The 16,143-nt window shown below is 35.2% G+C and overlaps 1 protein-coding gene across 2 annotated transcripts; it reads right to left on the reverse strand.

Annotated features, from left to right (window-relative positions):
- Positions 1 to 961: 961 nt before the first annotated feature.
- On the reverse strand, positions 962 to 15,927 carry Mtx3 (metaxin 3). Of its 2 annotated transcripts, XM_026415262.2 has the most exons (9): positions 15,846 to 15,927; positions 15,295 to 15,364; positions 14,842 to 14,918; positions 13,425 to 13,517; positions 12,782 to 12,964; positions 12,560 to 12,636; positions 11,913 to 12,070; positions 10,590 to 10,678; positions 962 to 6,689 (listed from the first exon to the last, which is right to left on the reverse strand). In XM_026415262.2, the coding sequence occupies exons 1-9, from the start codon at positions 15,924 to 15,926 to the stop codon at positions 6,579 to 6,581; spliced, it is 939 nt and encodes a 312-aa protein (XP_026271047.2). In that variant the 5' UTR covers position 15,927; the 3' UTR covers positions 962 to 6,578. The 2 variants fall into 2 exon arrangements, with proteins under 2 accessions (XP_026271047.2, XP_026271049.2); XM_026415264.2 differs by lacking the exon at positions 10,590 to 10,678 and having other exon boundaries at positions 6,604 to 6,689.
- Between the last annotated feature and the right edge of the window lie 216 nt (positions 15,928 to 16,143).

Genomic DNA, 16,143 nt, shown 5'->3' on the forward strand with positions numbered 1-16,143 from the left:
CATTAAGAATGAATAAATGGGGCTAGGGTTATGGCTCAATGGTAGAGTGCTTGTCTAGCACATGTGAGGCACCAGGTTCGATCTCCAGCACCACGAGCACACACAAAACCTAAATAAACAAAATAAAGGTATTGTTTCCATCTACAAATAAAAACATTTTTTAAAAAATTAATAAACATTCAGGTGGTTTGAGATTTTATTGAGAAAATAGCTATTTTGACATTATATCCAGTTTCTCATTCATCAGAATAAACTCTTTACAACATTAATCATCATTACCACTTCTGGGTATTTATACATCGTCTCTGAGTGAAATATATTCACACTAGCAAGGCTAGAAATATTGAAATTATGACCAACATTGTTTATTTTAAGATCACTTATAATGAAACTATAGTAGTTGCACACTAGAACAGATGTTTAGATGTTTACTATACAAAGACAGGCTTGGTTAACCAATAATGCAAACATATATCTCATGTCTTCTTTACTGTCAAACATCCAAAAAGCTAAAGTTACAAACACCTCAAATATCCACTTCAAGATGGCCAGAAATGTGGAAAAGCATTAGCTCCTATTTTACAAAATAAAAAATTAAGTCAAAAGGGGAATAAAGGTCATCTTTATGCATTCAATGTAAAAGTTTGAATATACCCCTTCTTCTCCAAGATAAAGACTCCAGCAATGCAGGAGAAGCAGCAACAGTCCAAAGAGTAAACGGCCAGCCCAGCTTTCTCTGCAGTGCATGACATGCTGAGGACTGATTCAAACTCTGGCAAGTCATTTTTTGTGATTTCCAAGGATCTGGGATATGTAAACTAAATGATTAAAAGGCATTTCTCTGACTTTGCAAGAGGAAAACTGAAGAAACAGAACAAAGATCCAACTGCTTTTCATGTGGTTAGATGTTCACCATCACATCACAACTCAAAGCCCAAGGGCAAGCTTTTTTAAAAACACATCCAAAACATGAGCTGTATACATTGCAACAAATGAACAAAAAACCAGCCTTATGTCTCATTAGAGATCTGGTTTTATACTTTGAAATGAAATAAAACATATTTAGTTAGCTACCTCAAATTTGAAGTCCAGTGAGGTTTTAACTCTTTAGGAGTAGAATCTGCTGAAATGTAATGAAAATACGTGCAAGTGTGCTGCACACACAATCCTCATTTAGGCCATGTTTTCTGTTATAAAACAAAACTTGAAAATATTAAGCTTCCTTTGCCTTGTCATGGAAGCAACCGAATGCTTTCTTACATATATAATAAAAGCCCATTGTCTTCTTTGGCACTTTTAAAGCACACCCGGAAAAGATATGGAAAATTGTTCTGACATTACAAGTTGATTCTGTCTCGTGAATGCCTAGGAAGTGATTAATTATCTGAAACCACCAGTTCAGACCCCTGGACCGCTATTCCAGGCTGACTGCAACTCTAGGGGAATGGGCTGGACTGACCAGGGTCCCACATGTACCTAAATCACAACCTATCAACACCCAAAGTCACCCTGCTCTCAATTCCATAGTTAAAAAGTTCTGACCCATTTTATCACCATCACTGGAGGAGCACTCAACATAGAAAGAAACTTCTCAATGAAAGCAAAACATCAAAAAGACTCTTTTCCTAAGTGTATTTCTCAGAACACAAATCCCACAAAACATCTACTTCAACACAAAATCTACATTTAAATAAATTAGGGAAATGATGTATAAAATAGAGGTGCTTAATGGAAATTAAGAAATGCATGTGCAAAAGCACATGTACACAGACACGTACAGTCCCTTTGGACTATGTCTTTAGTAATAAAATAAAACTTGGAAATCTGGAAGATTGAAAAAGTAATTAGCACATCAAAAGCTCTGAAAAGCCTATAGAACTGAACTATGTCTAATAGAATATTTTCCAAACTTGTTGAGCTAGAGAATTCTCTATTCATATAACAATATATTCTGCCAAAATGCACCTTTAGGAATTACTTTTCTGATAAAATAAAACTATGTGTTTTAAAAATATTTTTATTCCAAATTAATAATAATGAGGGCATAGAAAAACTATCTTCTTGCCTTTTGTTTTTAAAAAGAAACTAGTTTATTTTACTCTGATAATCTTCTATTACAACATCTTCCTTTTTACTTACAAACATCCAACTTGATGTTATCCTTCTATTATATCATACCATTGTTCAAGAATGTTAATTCTCAGGTGTGGCAGCACACCCTGTGATCCTAGCTACGTAGGAAGCTGAGGCAGGAGCATCACAAGTACAATGCCAGCCTCTGTAGCTTGGTGAGACACCATCTCAAAATAAAATTTAATAAAAGACTGGGGATGTAGCTTATTGGTAGAGTGCCTCTTAGTTCAGTCCTCAGTACTGAAAAAAGAAATGTTAATTCTCACCAGTAATTTATGGTATACTTTTCTGGAAAAAAATAATTTTCAAATCCTTTTAAATTCCCCTACCTCAATCACAATTTTCCTAAAGTTCAGAGCTGGTAACCTGGTCTCCTAGCAATCACTATATCCCAACAATAGTTTCTAGGCTAAATTATTTTGCAAACCTTAAAACCAAAAGTTAAAAAAAAAATCCTTACATCTCTGTGAAAATTAGCATTTTGAAAAGCTAATGGAACTTCAGTTAAAACTTTGAGAATATTTAGAATTACTGATCTTTGATTTCATGTAAGGACAAGTGTTTCTAAAAATATGTTTAACAAATATGGAAGCATTAAAAAGTAAATATAAATTCCACAGAGCTTAACAATAGCCAAAAATATTTTTTTAAAAAGGCAAAAAATAAAAATTCTTACTGCATCCCAAATTATCTCTGTTGCTCTGCTCAGAATCTCAATTATAAAAATAACCAAACCAAGAAAAAGCCAATTGCTAACTCTCTTTGAGATTAAAACAAAAAGCACACAGACATGTCACTCCTTCATGAAAGGGTAGTCTTCGTGCATTTCTTGTCACGTTGTGTGTCTAGACAATAAATAGAAAACAAAGAACTCCCATGTGAAGAGACTGAAGAACTACTTCAAAATATTTTATCCTCAAATGTGAACAAAGGTACCACAAGGAAAAAAAAATTTTAATTAGAAACATAAAATCACATAATTTTTGACATCATAGGGAAAATAATTTCTTGATTTTAGGTCATTATTTTTTCTCTTTTGGTAAGGCAAAGTAGATCTTTTGAAAAACATTTGTTACACACCTGAGTTTTCTTCTTTAAGCCCAAGAATGAAATTAAAATTATGCTTAATTTATATTCTGTATTTATTCATCTGGAGCCAAATACTATGTTTGAAGCATAGAATCTTAAATCACAGTAGATGGTAATCAATTTACTTTAAAAAAAAATAATAATTATATACTTAGAAGATGTTGCAAAAATTGTAGAACAGAGATAGCCCATGTCCTATCCTTAGCTTCCTGTTTATACTAAAGCACTTTTATTTTGACTTTAAAAGGGTTAAGATTATTGATAGCTTATGAAAAATTGCCCTCCCAATCTAACAGAACAAATCAACGCATATTTTTGAAGGAAGTGCAAAAGAAACTTGCAAATTCAAATATCAATTTCATCATATGAAGCTACCTGAACAAATTGGTTTTCTAAGATACCATCACTGTGACTAGTTTGAGCTTCTTCTTATTTTTTCCCAATTTTATAGACTTCCAAGAATTTTAACTTAGCTCTGTTGAAATATTCCTGTTTCTTCATGTTAATGTATCCTAGCAATATGAAATGGACAGAAATTACAAAAGGAAATAAAAATGCCTGCTTCTGTAAAATCTCTAATCCTCTAGTACTCAAAAAAAATTCAAACATATCTAAATTGAAATTTGATTTGTTAATGCCAACCCTTTGTGAAATCAAAAAAACAGTTTTGGAGAAATGATCATCTTCAATGTCCTTTATGGTTTCTTTGGTGTTGTTTAAGCAATCCATGTTATGGATGACTGTGAAGTTTGTTGATGGAGTGGCTTCAACTTCTGGGAATTATCTAACCAATTTTTCTAAACGTGTTTTACTAACAAAAATAAACATAAGCATATTCCCTTTATCACATTATCCTCCACCATCACCTCCAAAATACAGTGGTTCACAGTATTTTATTTAAGGCTGCAGGCCATTTTTCCCAGCAAACTCAAACTTTATTCAAAAATATCCTGAATAGGAAGGTTCTTTATCCATTCTAAAAAATTGTTCCAAAAGTTTCCTATGTGTTTGGCTGGCCCTAAAGATTTTCATGCTCAGATATAGATTCCTGTCATCTTGTTTGCTTATAGAAAGCTAGCTCAACTAAGTAACCCAACATATAAATTCTTAATTACTAAATCATATTTTGCCTGTTAGGAAAGGTAATGGTCTGGAAGCATAATGGATTATATAAGGCCACAGGCACATTCAAAGCAGGGATGTCCAAATGGCAAACAAATCATATTTATAGTCATCCCCTCTACTAAAAAGGATAACTACTTATTATACTAAAATGACCACTTTTGATTAAAATTTAAACACATAAAACATTACAGTACACTTCTTGGTTGAAGTCTGTGTACTGTAAGAACATGATCTTCTACATTCTCATAAATATTTAAACACATTTTTCTTCCACATACACATTAGTAATCTTATTGAAAGGACTTATTTAACCCAGCTTTACCTTTTGACTTTATCCATAGAGAAACTTGAAGTTAAATTTACCATTCAATGTTATAATCTGTTAGTGCCAATATAGTTTTTTCCTACAAATTTTTAGTTTTTCAAAAAATAATTGTAACTGTCCTGTTTTACATTCGTTTTACAATTGTAAGCCACTTCTAATGCTTTTTGAAAGGTTTAATATAAATCATAATTGAAAATGACTAACCCTGACTAAAGCATAAACAGATGTCTGATTAATGTGCGAAACCACTCTTCTTCAATATACATCAATCCTAGAGAACAATAAAGTTTCATGCTCATGATTTTCAATATAAAATATTCATACATATTTCAGATTGCTCCAATCTAATAACCTCCCTTTGAAGATGAACAAAACATACATACACCTCTGTTGGAGAAGCAATGGGAAAATCAGTAGGCACTTTCCCTAAACGCTTCCAAACAGATGAATATGATTGTGAAGACTATCTTGTTTCTCATTCAGTTAAAACTTTCAAGAAAAAATATTTAAAATGACTTAAAGACACCTGTATAAATAGCTACCTAAAGACAGAATAAATTGGGAGGATGTTGGTCAAACACAGCTGAGCTGCACTCAACTAAAATTAGCCCAGTCTCTTGACAACAAAGCTCATTTTCTTAACATGTGGGTTTCTTCAGGACTTGATATGATTTGCTGAGCACCATAGTAATCTTTTAAGACACTAATCAAAAACATGGTCCTATATTTAAAAACCCCAGAAGTGGTTTTAGGACAACAGAAGCACCTCAACCACTAAAATAAGCAAATTTCTATTATAAGTAAAATTACCACACAGCAAATCCTGGAACAGTTCAGCAACCAATAAATAGAAAATAGTCTTTAAAAGCTGCTATTTCTGATTATTCCTTTGGATCCTTCAACTATAGTTAAAATATATGGAAAATAATTGGTTGTCAGAAAGCTCGTGACTACATGATATGCTTCTTATCAAAGAATACTGGCCTGAGTCAAGAATGAACAACTCAGACCAGATGCACAGTGGGTATTTCTATTACCTGGGCCTTGGGCTCCTCCTGAGTAGTGTCTAACAATTGGGCAAGTTTCATTAAGATTTCACAGCCTAACATAAAACAATGACCAACACATTTAGATCTCCTGGAATCAATACAGGAATGAGACAATTAAAGATGTGCTACAAATAAATAGGTCTAAAGCTGCCATATCCACCCAGCAAACTCAAAGAGCCCTTGCTAACCTACACTGAACACAGCAGCAAATACTAATGTTATATTGAAGTGCATATCATCAGATTATATCTAACCACCTTTAATATTTATATATGTGGTACTAAACCCTCAGAAGATTAGACTTATGAGAGCATAGTTTAAAAGCACATTCCTCATTGCTTTTTAAAGTTAATTACAGGCTTTTCTGTTGAAGTAATTTATATTTTCCCTACTTCTTAAAAAAGGCCTAGGATTTCTAAACTGAAGAAAAAAGTCTCAAAGAGCCACATATGTACTCAGACAGGTCAAAGAAGTAACTAAGTTAGTAAATTGAATAAGTTAACTTGAATAAATTAAAAATGCACATTCAGAACAAAATTGTAGTTTTGGTCAGCAACATGTGAACCAAAAGCAAAAATCTGCCAAGGTTAAGGCAGGTTTTTTAAATATACAGTACAATGTGTTCCCCCCCACACCCACAAAGTTCATTAAGCATTCACCTTTATTTAAAATGCAATGCCAAGCTAGAATACAAGCTTACAAATTAAAAATATATATATATATAGATGTCACAGAAGTCTCCTTCTGTTTTATAGTCTTCCTTATACCTAGAAATGGTATTTCCCTTTTGCCTTCACACAGTGGATATAAGAGATTACCAAAACAATCAGGACTTTAACCACAAAGCATGACCTCTGTCAGGGTGATAGCCGTTGTAAGGAATTACTTTCTTCTTCAGCTGGAGTTAATTTGAGTGTTGGCAGTTTCCGAGGAGGAAGCTGAGGGCTTTGGCGAAGATTGTCATCCATCTGTAGAAGGTACAAAAGATACAACTAAGGCTGTGGCACCACTTACGTGGACTGTGCCGTCCCCATCCAAACTACAGACTAGAAGAACACAGAACCATATGTTTCCTGGACCGCTAGAGAAACCTTCATTTTAACAAATAATCTTTCAAGAATTCTAAATGTCATACCTCAAATACCAGTTGACTCAGTATCTGTAAAAAGCAACATGGCTCATCCTTGATACCATCACAAAATTATAGTAATTCTACAAAATGAATATTCTACTGAACTCAACCATAGCAAGACTTAGTTTAAGAAGTCTTCTAACAGTACAAGTCATATACTAAGTGCCATGGTTTATAAAGTATATTCATGTACAATATCATATTTGATCTTCCTAACACACTGTGAAGAAGAAAAGGCAGACATCATCCTTCTATGTTTTACAGATTAGAAAAATGAGGCTTGGAAAGGCTAAGTGGTTTTGTCCAGTTCACAAAGCTAGTATCACAGCTGAAACTTGAACCCAGGTCTTCCAACTACAACACAATTGTTTTTTCAACTCTACATTTTTGCCTGACAGCAACCTGTACTGCACTCAAAAAGACCAGTTCTTTTAAGTTGAGTATGTAGTTCAGGGAAGCTAGGAAAAGGGGCACAAAGGAGGTCAAATTCCTCAGATCCAATCCAGAGGTCTTCCAAATATTGGATCAGTCCTAAGTCTGCCTTTGAGAAACAAATTAATATGGAGCATATTTATAACCAAGAACTCCAAACTTATCCAAGAGAAAGCATATTAGTACTCTTGAAACACTAATATATGGATTATTGAGAATTCAGTCAGACATCAGAAACTATCTTTAATCAGACCACCCCACAAGGTACAAGATTCAGGTTCTGGTGCTGAGTTTACTATCAGTTGAACTTCATAAGAGACCTGAAAGCAGCTGCCTTCAAAACCACAAAACCAACAGAAAATAGCATCCTTCCACCAACTTCATAGGCAAACTGTTCTAGAATTTTACAAGATGCAGACCATTCAAACTCTCCCTTATCTTCTCAAGATGCTTAAAAAACAAAAATTTTGGCAGAGGTACACAGGGTTTGTAGGAGAAGAAAGAAAATAAAAGTTCAACTTTTTAAGTTTTCCAGTGAAAAAAATATTACTAGTGAATTTTTAGATCAATTATGTTAAGATGTCTTTTCTTTCTTGCAAGAACTAGTTCCTCAAGCATGATTTATTTTTAAGCTCTAGATTTTCTGTCCAAATTGTGGACAGTGGCAGCTAACAGGGTTTGTTGTCCTGTCATTCTGCAGCAACCAGTGAATCAGATACAAATGGGTGGGCAGCAAAGGGAGGGGAATGCCGGACTACAATGGGTTAGAAAACTTTCATAAACTGGTGATGACCCAAGATGATTATGTACAACGTGGTGATGGGCCTCCTGATTTTACCGTCTGCATATGCAGGTATTTCATAGGTCCCTTTTCATGTCTGTCCTGAATTCACCACACAGAAATGGAAACTCCACCAGATAGCCTTCATGTAGTAGACAGTGATCTTTCCTTTATCCCCACTTAACACTTCATCTATTTGCTTTCATGAGATTTACTGAACTGTGCAAAGAATTGAGTCAGACCTGGCTTTAACTTCAAATACACCAAAACTTCAATAATAATAGCACTTGTAATTTTACTATCCAGTTTTATTCACTTCTCAAATTACAACACACAAAATACTACAAGAAGAAAAAGAAGGTCATCCCAGAGAATGACAGTGATAAACCTAATTGCTACTACTCCAGTAATAGACATAATCTCATCCATGAGCTAGGCAGTGACTACTTGGGGGTAACTACAAAGCTCATGCTAAAGTCTTATTTCCAGGGTTCAAGTGTGCTCTCAATTTTTTGCCAGCTGAATGACCTCGGGCAAGCAACATAAGCTACTCTCAAAGCTTCAGTATCCTCATCTGTAAAATGGGGACAATAACAGTATCTGCACAAAGAATCTACTGTGAGTTTTAAAATCAGAAGTTTTTCAAAAGAATAAACACAAATGGTCAACAAATGGTGCTTGTAATATGGAAAAAAAATGTTCAACATTTCTAGCAATCACGGAAACACAGATCAAAACAACACTAAGATTTCATTACACTCCAGACAGAATGTTAATTATCAAGAACACAAATAATAAATGCTGGCAAGGATGTGGGGAAAAGGTACACTGACATGCTGTTGGTGAAACTGCAAATTAGTACAACCACTCTGGAAAGCAGTGGAACCACCATATGACCCAGTTATCCCACTCCTTGGTATTTATCCAAAAAAAACTAAAATCAGCATCTATAGTGATGCAGACACTTCAATGTTTGTAGCAGCACAATTCACAATAGTCAAATTATAAAATCAACCTGATGCCCGTCAAAAGATCAAGAAAACGTCGTCTATACACACAATGGAGTTCTACTCTGCCATAAAGAAGAATGAAAAAATGGCATTTGCCAGTAAGTGAACAGAAATGGAGAAAATCATGCTAAGTGAAATAAGCTGGACTCCAAAACTCAAGGGTCAAATATTTTCCCCCATATGTGGAAGCTAGAACAAAATAAAGGAAAGAGGTGATGTGGGGCGGGAGCAGATATCATAAATATATCAGGAAGATCAGTGAAGCAAGAGGAAAAGGAGGGAGGAAGGAAGGGAAAGGGGACAAAATAACGGAATAATTTAACAAAATAATGCTATATGCATATATAAATGTAGCAAAGAGAATTTCATATACATATGTACACAAGAAAGTACCAATCAAAAATAAATAAATAAAGGAGTGAAAAGAATATCAGTAAAGGAGGGAGACTAAAGGGAGGTAGGAAGGAAAAGTTGGGGTGGGAGGGGATAGAAACTGTTCAACATATTTAAAGGTACCATGTTTAGGCCTCTCTTTCTTAAATTTAAAAATGGCATTCATCTTCAAAGTTCTGCAAAATAAACCAGTATAATCTTTGTACTTAGAAAAAAATGCACATAAGCACAGAGAAGATGCCAAATTCTCACAATTCCATCCACAATAACTGTGTCATCCTCGCCCTTTTTTATTAATAAATGCCTATATCTGTTGTTACAAAAATAAGTCATGATTAGTACATGATGGTAGATGAAAAAGAGATAAACCATTCTATGCTTATGGTATCATGGTATTTGTTAGACCCCGGAAACTGCTAGCTAGTGTTATGAGGCCTCAGTGTCCTTGAAAAAATGAAGTATTATTTACTCACAAAAGAAAAAAGTGAGTTCATCAGACACTTGGGGAAAAAATGTGCAACCTTTGCATACTTTTCCAATTACAATCACTCTTGAAGTTTACATTGCTGGTTCTCTCCCTTACCTGTTTTTCAATATCTCTTTCACAAAATGAATACCTCAAAGAGGGAAAATATATACACTGGTGAAACACTGTAGACTACATTCAGAACAGAGAAGGACAAGAAGGAGAAAAACTAACACAGATCATGTGCAAGAAAGAAAAAAGACATCATGGTGCTTATAATAAGAAAATATATGTACTAGTCCAGGTGAATATAATCCTCAGGACAGAGAAAGGCAGACAAACAAGCAAGAACTGCTTTTGGTTTTGTTTCTTTTTTAAAGTCAAGCTTTTGGGTCTTCTAGCTTGATATGTACAAATTGTGTGGTAAAAATAAACATAATAATGTTATCTGATCTTTCCCCATAGTAAACAGGCCACTATAGGCTCTAAAACACTGTATTATATACAATTTTAGTAAAAGTATATTTAAACGGTTTTCTATAAACTCTTTAAAAAATTTCAAGGGTAAAGTTAACGTATCACCCAAATTACAACATTGACCACAGAATGGAAAATACTAAACAACTGTAAAATAATCATCGAAGTAAACTTGACCTTTTCAATCAAATTGGATTCCTTATTTACAAGTTGTGTGAGTTTCTGCAGATTTGCATCTACTGTTTCTTGTCCAGCTGGAGAGATGCCTATGAAGCCAGGGCAGAAATCAGAGAAAGACAGGAAATTTTGAAAGCCTTTAAAGCAGTTTTAATTATTAAAAGAATTTTGAATCTACCCACCCTCCCAAGTGCCTCACCCTCCAAAAATAAAAGACAAAGAGAAAAATCATTCTAGATTCAAAAGCAAAATTAGGAAGAATAGTAATGCTCCAAACCAAACCCTCAACAAAGGAACTAAAATTTCTCCACATAGAAGACACTGTGAGCCAAGTGATATGCAGCCAGCCACAGCAGTAATTAGTAAAAGCACAGCAGTCCATATTTCCTTTTGAAATTTAAGTTGGACCTTTTCTTCACCCTTTCAAATAGATCTTTGGTCACAACTATTTGGAAAGCTTTTTGAACCACTGACTTCCAAATAGCTGCTCACAAGGCACCCAAAATATTTAAAGGGCCTTTAAACACTACAGCTTTCTGGAATCAGTCCCTAGGTGATTCTAATGTAATAAGTCTAGAAGAGGACAAGATTTTTATTTGTTGTTAGGCAGGTTTGCTAACCTCTGCTTCAAAGTAACAAGGTTGAATGTTAGTTAGCTTCAAGACTCTCAACCACTAATCCCACCCTAGGTACAAAGCACATCAAAAATAAACTTCCACCTATGCCATCTATCTTTATAACTTTTACTTCTTAAAGGGCGATTTCAGCCAGCTCTCCCAATACAAATTTAGTATCACAATCACTTAAGCACAAGGCCCCACACTCAAAAGAATTGAATCTTAAGTGACAGGTTCCCTCTACTTACTATACCTCCAGTTTGATGCAATGATTTTTCAAGTACTGGAATCATGGGAATGCACCTCACCAAAATCAATCTGCTACTAATTTCTGTTCACACAGGAAAATGCTAGAAGCAGGTAAAAATCATTTAAAGTAATTGTGCATTTGCATTAGAATAAATACTATTTTTTTAAGCAGGGACTTAATACTTATCATTTAATCTTCCAGAATAAAATGTTACCACTTCAAAGGGTAACATTTAAAGAGACAAGAAATATATGAAATCATGAGGAATACAAAATAAATGCCTATTTCTCTATTTTGTGAAGGAAATGAAATTGGGAAAATGCTTCTTCTTGAAGTGTGTAAACCAGTATTTATAGACAATGTACACTTTTTTTTTATTAAAATAAGAAAAAAGCTTTGCTTATGCATCCCCATACTCTATGCAAACAAATATTAGATGAAGAAGAAACAGCTTACCTCCAAGATTAAGCCTAAAGTAACTGTTTAGGATATCATCACAAAAGCGACACAGGTTGGACAGCTGTTTCAGATGTTCTTGTAACTGAACTTTAGGAAACAGTACTTTGTAAAGAGGTGCAAGAAAACCAAACACATAGGCATCCAAGGTAGAAGGCCTAGAAATAAATTAAGAATTTTTTTAAAAAATACATAAGAAAATATTAATTGGGATTGTGTTTAAAATTTTTTCAAATATTTGTCAAGTATGACGTATACAATATTGTTTTAAAAACCTCTACTACCAATTTTAGTTTATTAAGATGATACAAAAAGAATTTTGCCCTTTACATAGTTTTTTAAATACTCCATTTTATTTAGAAGAAAATAAACTTGTAAATTACAGATATTTTTACTCACAAGTGTTAAATAGACAGGAGATAGAGTGGGAACAATTGTTTATGTTTTACATTCACTTATATAACATATTAAGCCAATGTTTGATCACTACTGATAGAAAAAGTTTTCTGTAATAAAAACCCATTAAAATCTCTTTTTTTTTTTTTAAAGTGACTCATATTTGGAGGGAATAGGGAGACTTGCTCTAAATAACTGCTCTCTGACCATATAAACACAAAATGTCAATATTTCTAAGGGCATGTACTCACGTATCTCCAAAGAAAAACTGAGATGTTCCCAATCTGTTTGACAGAAGATTTAGGCACTCCTTGGCATCTCTGTATATCTAATAAAAATGAAATTAGATCTCAAAAGTAGGAATGATGCTCTGAAACTGCTCTTGAGATAGCATCTCTAGGTAAGTCCCTCTGTGTTCTCTCTCCTATCCCTTCCCTGGGGATCCCTCACTTGGAGAATAATCCAGACCATACCTGAGCTTCTACTTCTTGGACACGGTAGAGGGGAGGCTCTCCTTTTGTCAGGAGAATTCTATTCAATGCCCCTCTGGACATCCTTCCAGGTAGAATCAAACTCAAGGGAAAAGGAATTCGTGAAGCAAACCATGGCTTTGTTACAGTAAAGTAATTGTCACTCTCAACCCAGAATGTGTGAAGCTGCAAAAGGAGAAAGAAAACATTCCAATGATGTCCTTTAACAAGAAAGATAAATCAATCATATGTGAGTTTTTCATAAATATCTATTAAATGACTTCATACCACTTAGAATGCCTCAAGATAAAACAAAATTTTTAATGTGTGTGTTTCTGCTAATATCCCAAGAACCGGGAACACGGCCTAGCACATTGTAAGTGCTCAGTAAGTATGTGCTGAATGATGAATTACAATTCAACCAATTCTATGCATGGAACAAAAAGTTTCATCTCCCACAAAGAATTTTCATTTCCAAAATGATATAATCTTTCATTTTGATGTATCATATACTTGTTTAATAAGAAAGAATTAATATTAAAACAAATGAAATTCCATTAAGTCCTTTTCATTGTTTTCCTTCTAAACAAACTGAAAATATTTTCAATTAAGCCACCAAAACACTGTAATATTCGTGAATGCTCACCACAGCAGGGAGAAGCTTCTCTTCAAGGAGAGCAATATAAGCCAGTGTATCTGCCCCTTGCTTTGCTGACAGTTCATAATCAGCATTATATTTCTATTAAAAAATAAAACCAAAGAACCTCAGAAGTTAAAGAACATCCCAAGGATGGCTAAACAAATTAGGATTCCTATTCTTTTCCTCATAAGTGGCAAACATGACATTAAAAGGGAAAAAGAAATATAAACACAGTAAAACTGTTGCTTAATGCATATAAGGTTCTCAGCACTATATCATGAAAACTATAAATAGTTATAATTTTATATATTAATATTATTTCAATACTTGTTAATGACCTAGTTCAGAACATAGAAGTTAATACAAAGTTAATAAACAAAAGTGAGTATTATTATCAAAAAGAAAAAAAATCCACTTGGTTTAATTTTTCTCCATGAAAAAAGATAGGAAATCTTCAAATTTAGAAAAAAACTGTATTAACTCAGATTTTTTTTTAAAGTATTGGCAAACCCAATTATAAACTTCTGCACTTATATAAATCTTCCCATGTTTAAACATTTTGGATACATTACTTAAATATTTACATGTTCAAACATTTTAGTTACATTGTTTAATTAAACATTTAACATTATCCAATAAGTGCTTTAAGAAATAAACAACTGCAGCTGGGGTTATAGCTCAGAGGTAGAACACTTGCCTCACACATGTGAGGCACTGGGTTCCATCCTCAGAACCACATAAAAATAAATAAATAAAGATATTGGGTCCATCTTAAGAAAAAATTTTAAAAAACAAAAAGCAATAAATAATTGCTATTTGGTGGAAACTCAGATATTATATCCAGCTTAAAATGTGTAGCAACTATGTGACTAAACTGTGTAATTGTGAAAACACCCAAATTGAATTTTCTTATATATAAATTTCAATAAAGTCCAGCAAAGTATATGAAAATATTTACTGTCTAGCACCATGGCACCTGCAGGCCCATAAACCCAGGCACTAGGGAAGCTACAGCAGGAGGATGGCAAGTTCCAGGCCAGTCTGGGCAACCTAGAGAGACCCTATTTTAAAATACAAAAAAATTTAAAAGGGCTAGGAATATAGTGGTAAAGCAACCCTGGGTTCAATCCCTGATACACAAAGAAAGAAAATATATAATTTCTAGACAGATAAAAAGAAAAGAAAGAAAATATATATTGTCTGGACCTCACCATATGATTTTCAAATTACAGTAAAGCTCATGGTTGACAGCAGTGATTCTCAAGTTTATTTTTTGTTAAATCCCAGGTATCACCAATTATCTAATCAATTGCAAAAAAAAAAAAAAAAAAAAAAAGAACTTCTACACTTTACAATGTTTCTTCTTGCTGTAGTTTAAGTAACACCCAGGAATCTATAATCTTCTTCAAAAAGAACCACCCACCTGTTTTCTTAAAAAGTTTAGTATTTTTGCCGGCTGAGAAACAGTGTTGTCTTCAGTTGTCAAAATTGGCACATCACCTACAATTCAAAAAAAGTTGACATACAAAAAAACCATTGTGTTTTCTTTTGACTAGATTCCAATACCCTGATAGCTACACTAATTGCACATTTACAGGGGGTGGGGTGGAATTAGTAAGTACGCCTTAGTTTTTTGCAATTTCACAAAAAGCAGTTCTAAAGAACATTTTCATTTCTCATAATTTCCACTGATTTGGCTTGAACTTTGAGTTATTACTCAGAATGATCAAACCATAAGCAACACACTGCCAAGGTCATGGTAAGAATAAACTAAACCCCCAAGGAACTGTAGGACCATATGCTTCATGACATTAAATGAAAGGGGAAAAAAATTTTTTTAAGGGGAGAAAGGGTTGTCTAAAAGTTTACACTGTACCTCTTGAACCTCTCCAGGTGTTATCTATGAAATTGACTTTCAAGGGTGCACCAGAAAATTTGGCATAAGCCTGAAACAGAGTTTGCAATAAAACATTTTAGACTGAGGACGTAATGCAAATCTGCACAGCAGCTTTACTTCACAGTCCCGTCCCCCAAGGCAGAAGGCGCCCGCTTGACACAGAGGCCGAGTCCCTCCCATTGATCTCAAGTCCGGGACGGGCGCACCAGCCACCCGGCATTCGCGAACCTTGTTCCCCAAAAGGTCCCGGGGATGCGGAGCGCAGCAGGCTTTCACGGCACGGCCCAGACAGCTTTGCAAAGCTAAGAAAACTCGCAGCCAAGCAGGAAGCCATGATGCTCCCGCCGGGCCACCGCGGGGTCACAAGGCCAGTTTGTGACTTGTCCACCGAAGTGAGCCCAAAGCAAGTGCAGCGAGCAGCGCCCGGGCCCGCCACGATCCCGCAGCGCCGCAGAGAACCGCGTCAGGCTGGCCTCTCGCCTCTGGCCCCGCCCCTGCTTCCCGCGCCCTGGCCCGCGAGGCGGCCTCACCATCACCACCAGGGACTCGCTGTGGACGGAGGGGAGCCCCCAGCCGCCTCCCCAGCAACTGAGCTCCAAGGGGGCCGCCATCTTGCCGGGGCCGACCTTTACCACCCGGAAGTACTTTTGTCGCCCACTTTCCGGCACGTGGAGACGCGGGGGCGGGACGAGAGACGGGAGGGACAATTTGGGGTACTAGAAAAAGGCGGAAAGGACCCCTGAAGAAGTAAAAGCCCATTTGGCATCTCGGTGTGAGGGTGGAGCGTCCGGGGTCTTCAATCAAACAGAGTCAGCATTTATTCCTCAA

The sequence above is a fragment of the Urocitellus parryii genome, chromosome 1 (assembly GCF_045843805.1).
Source record: "Urocitellus parryii isolate mUroPar1 chromosome 1, mUroPar1.hap1, whole genome shotgun sequence".
NCBI classification, from domain to species: Eukaryota; Metazoa; Chordata; class Mammalia; order Rodentia; family Sciuridae; genus Urocitellus; species Urocitellus parryii.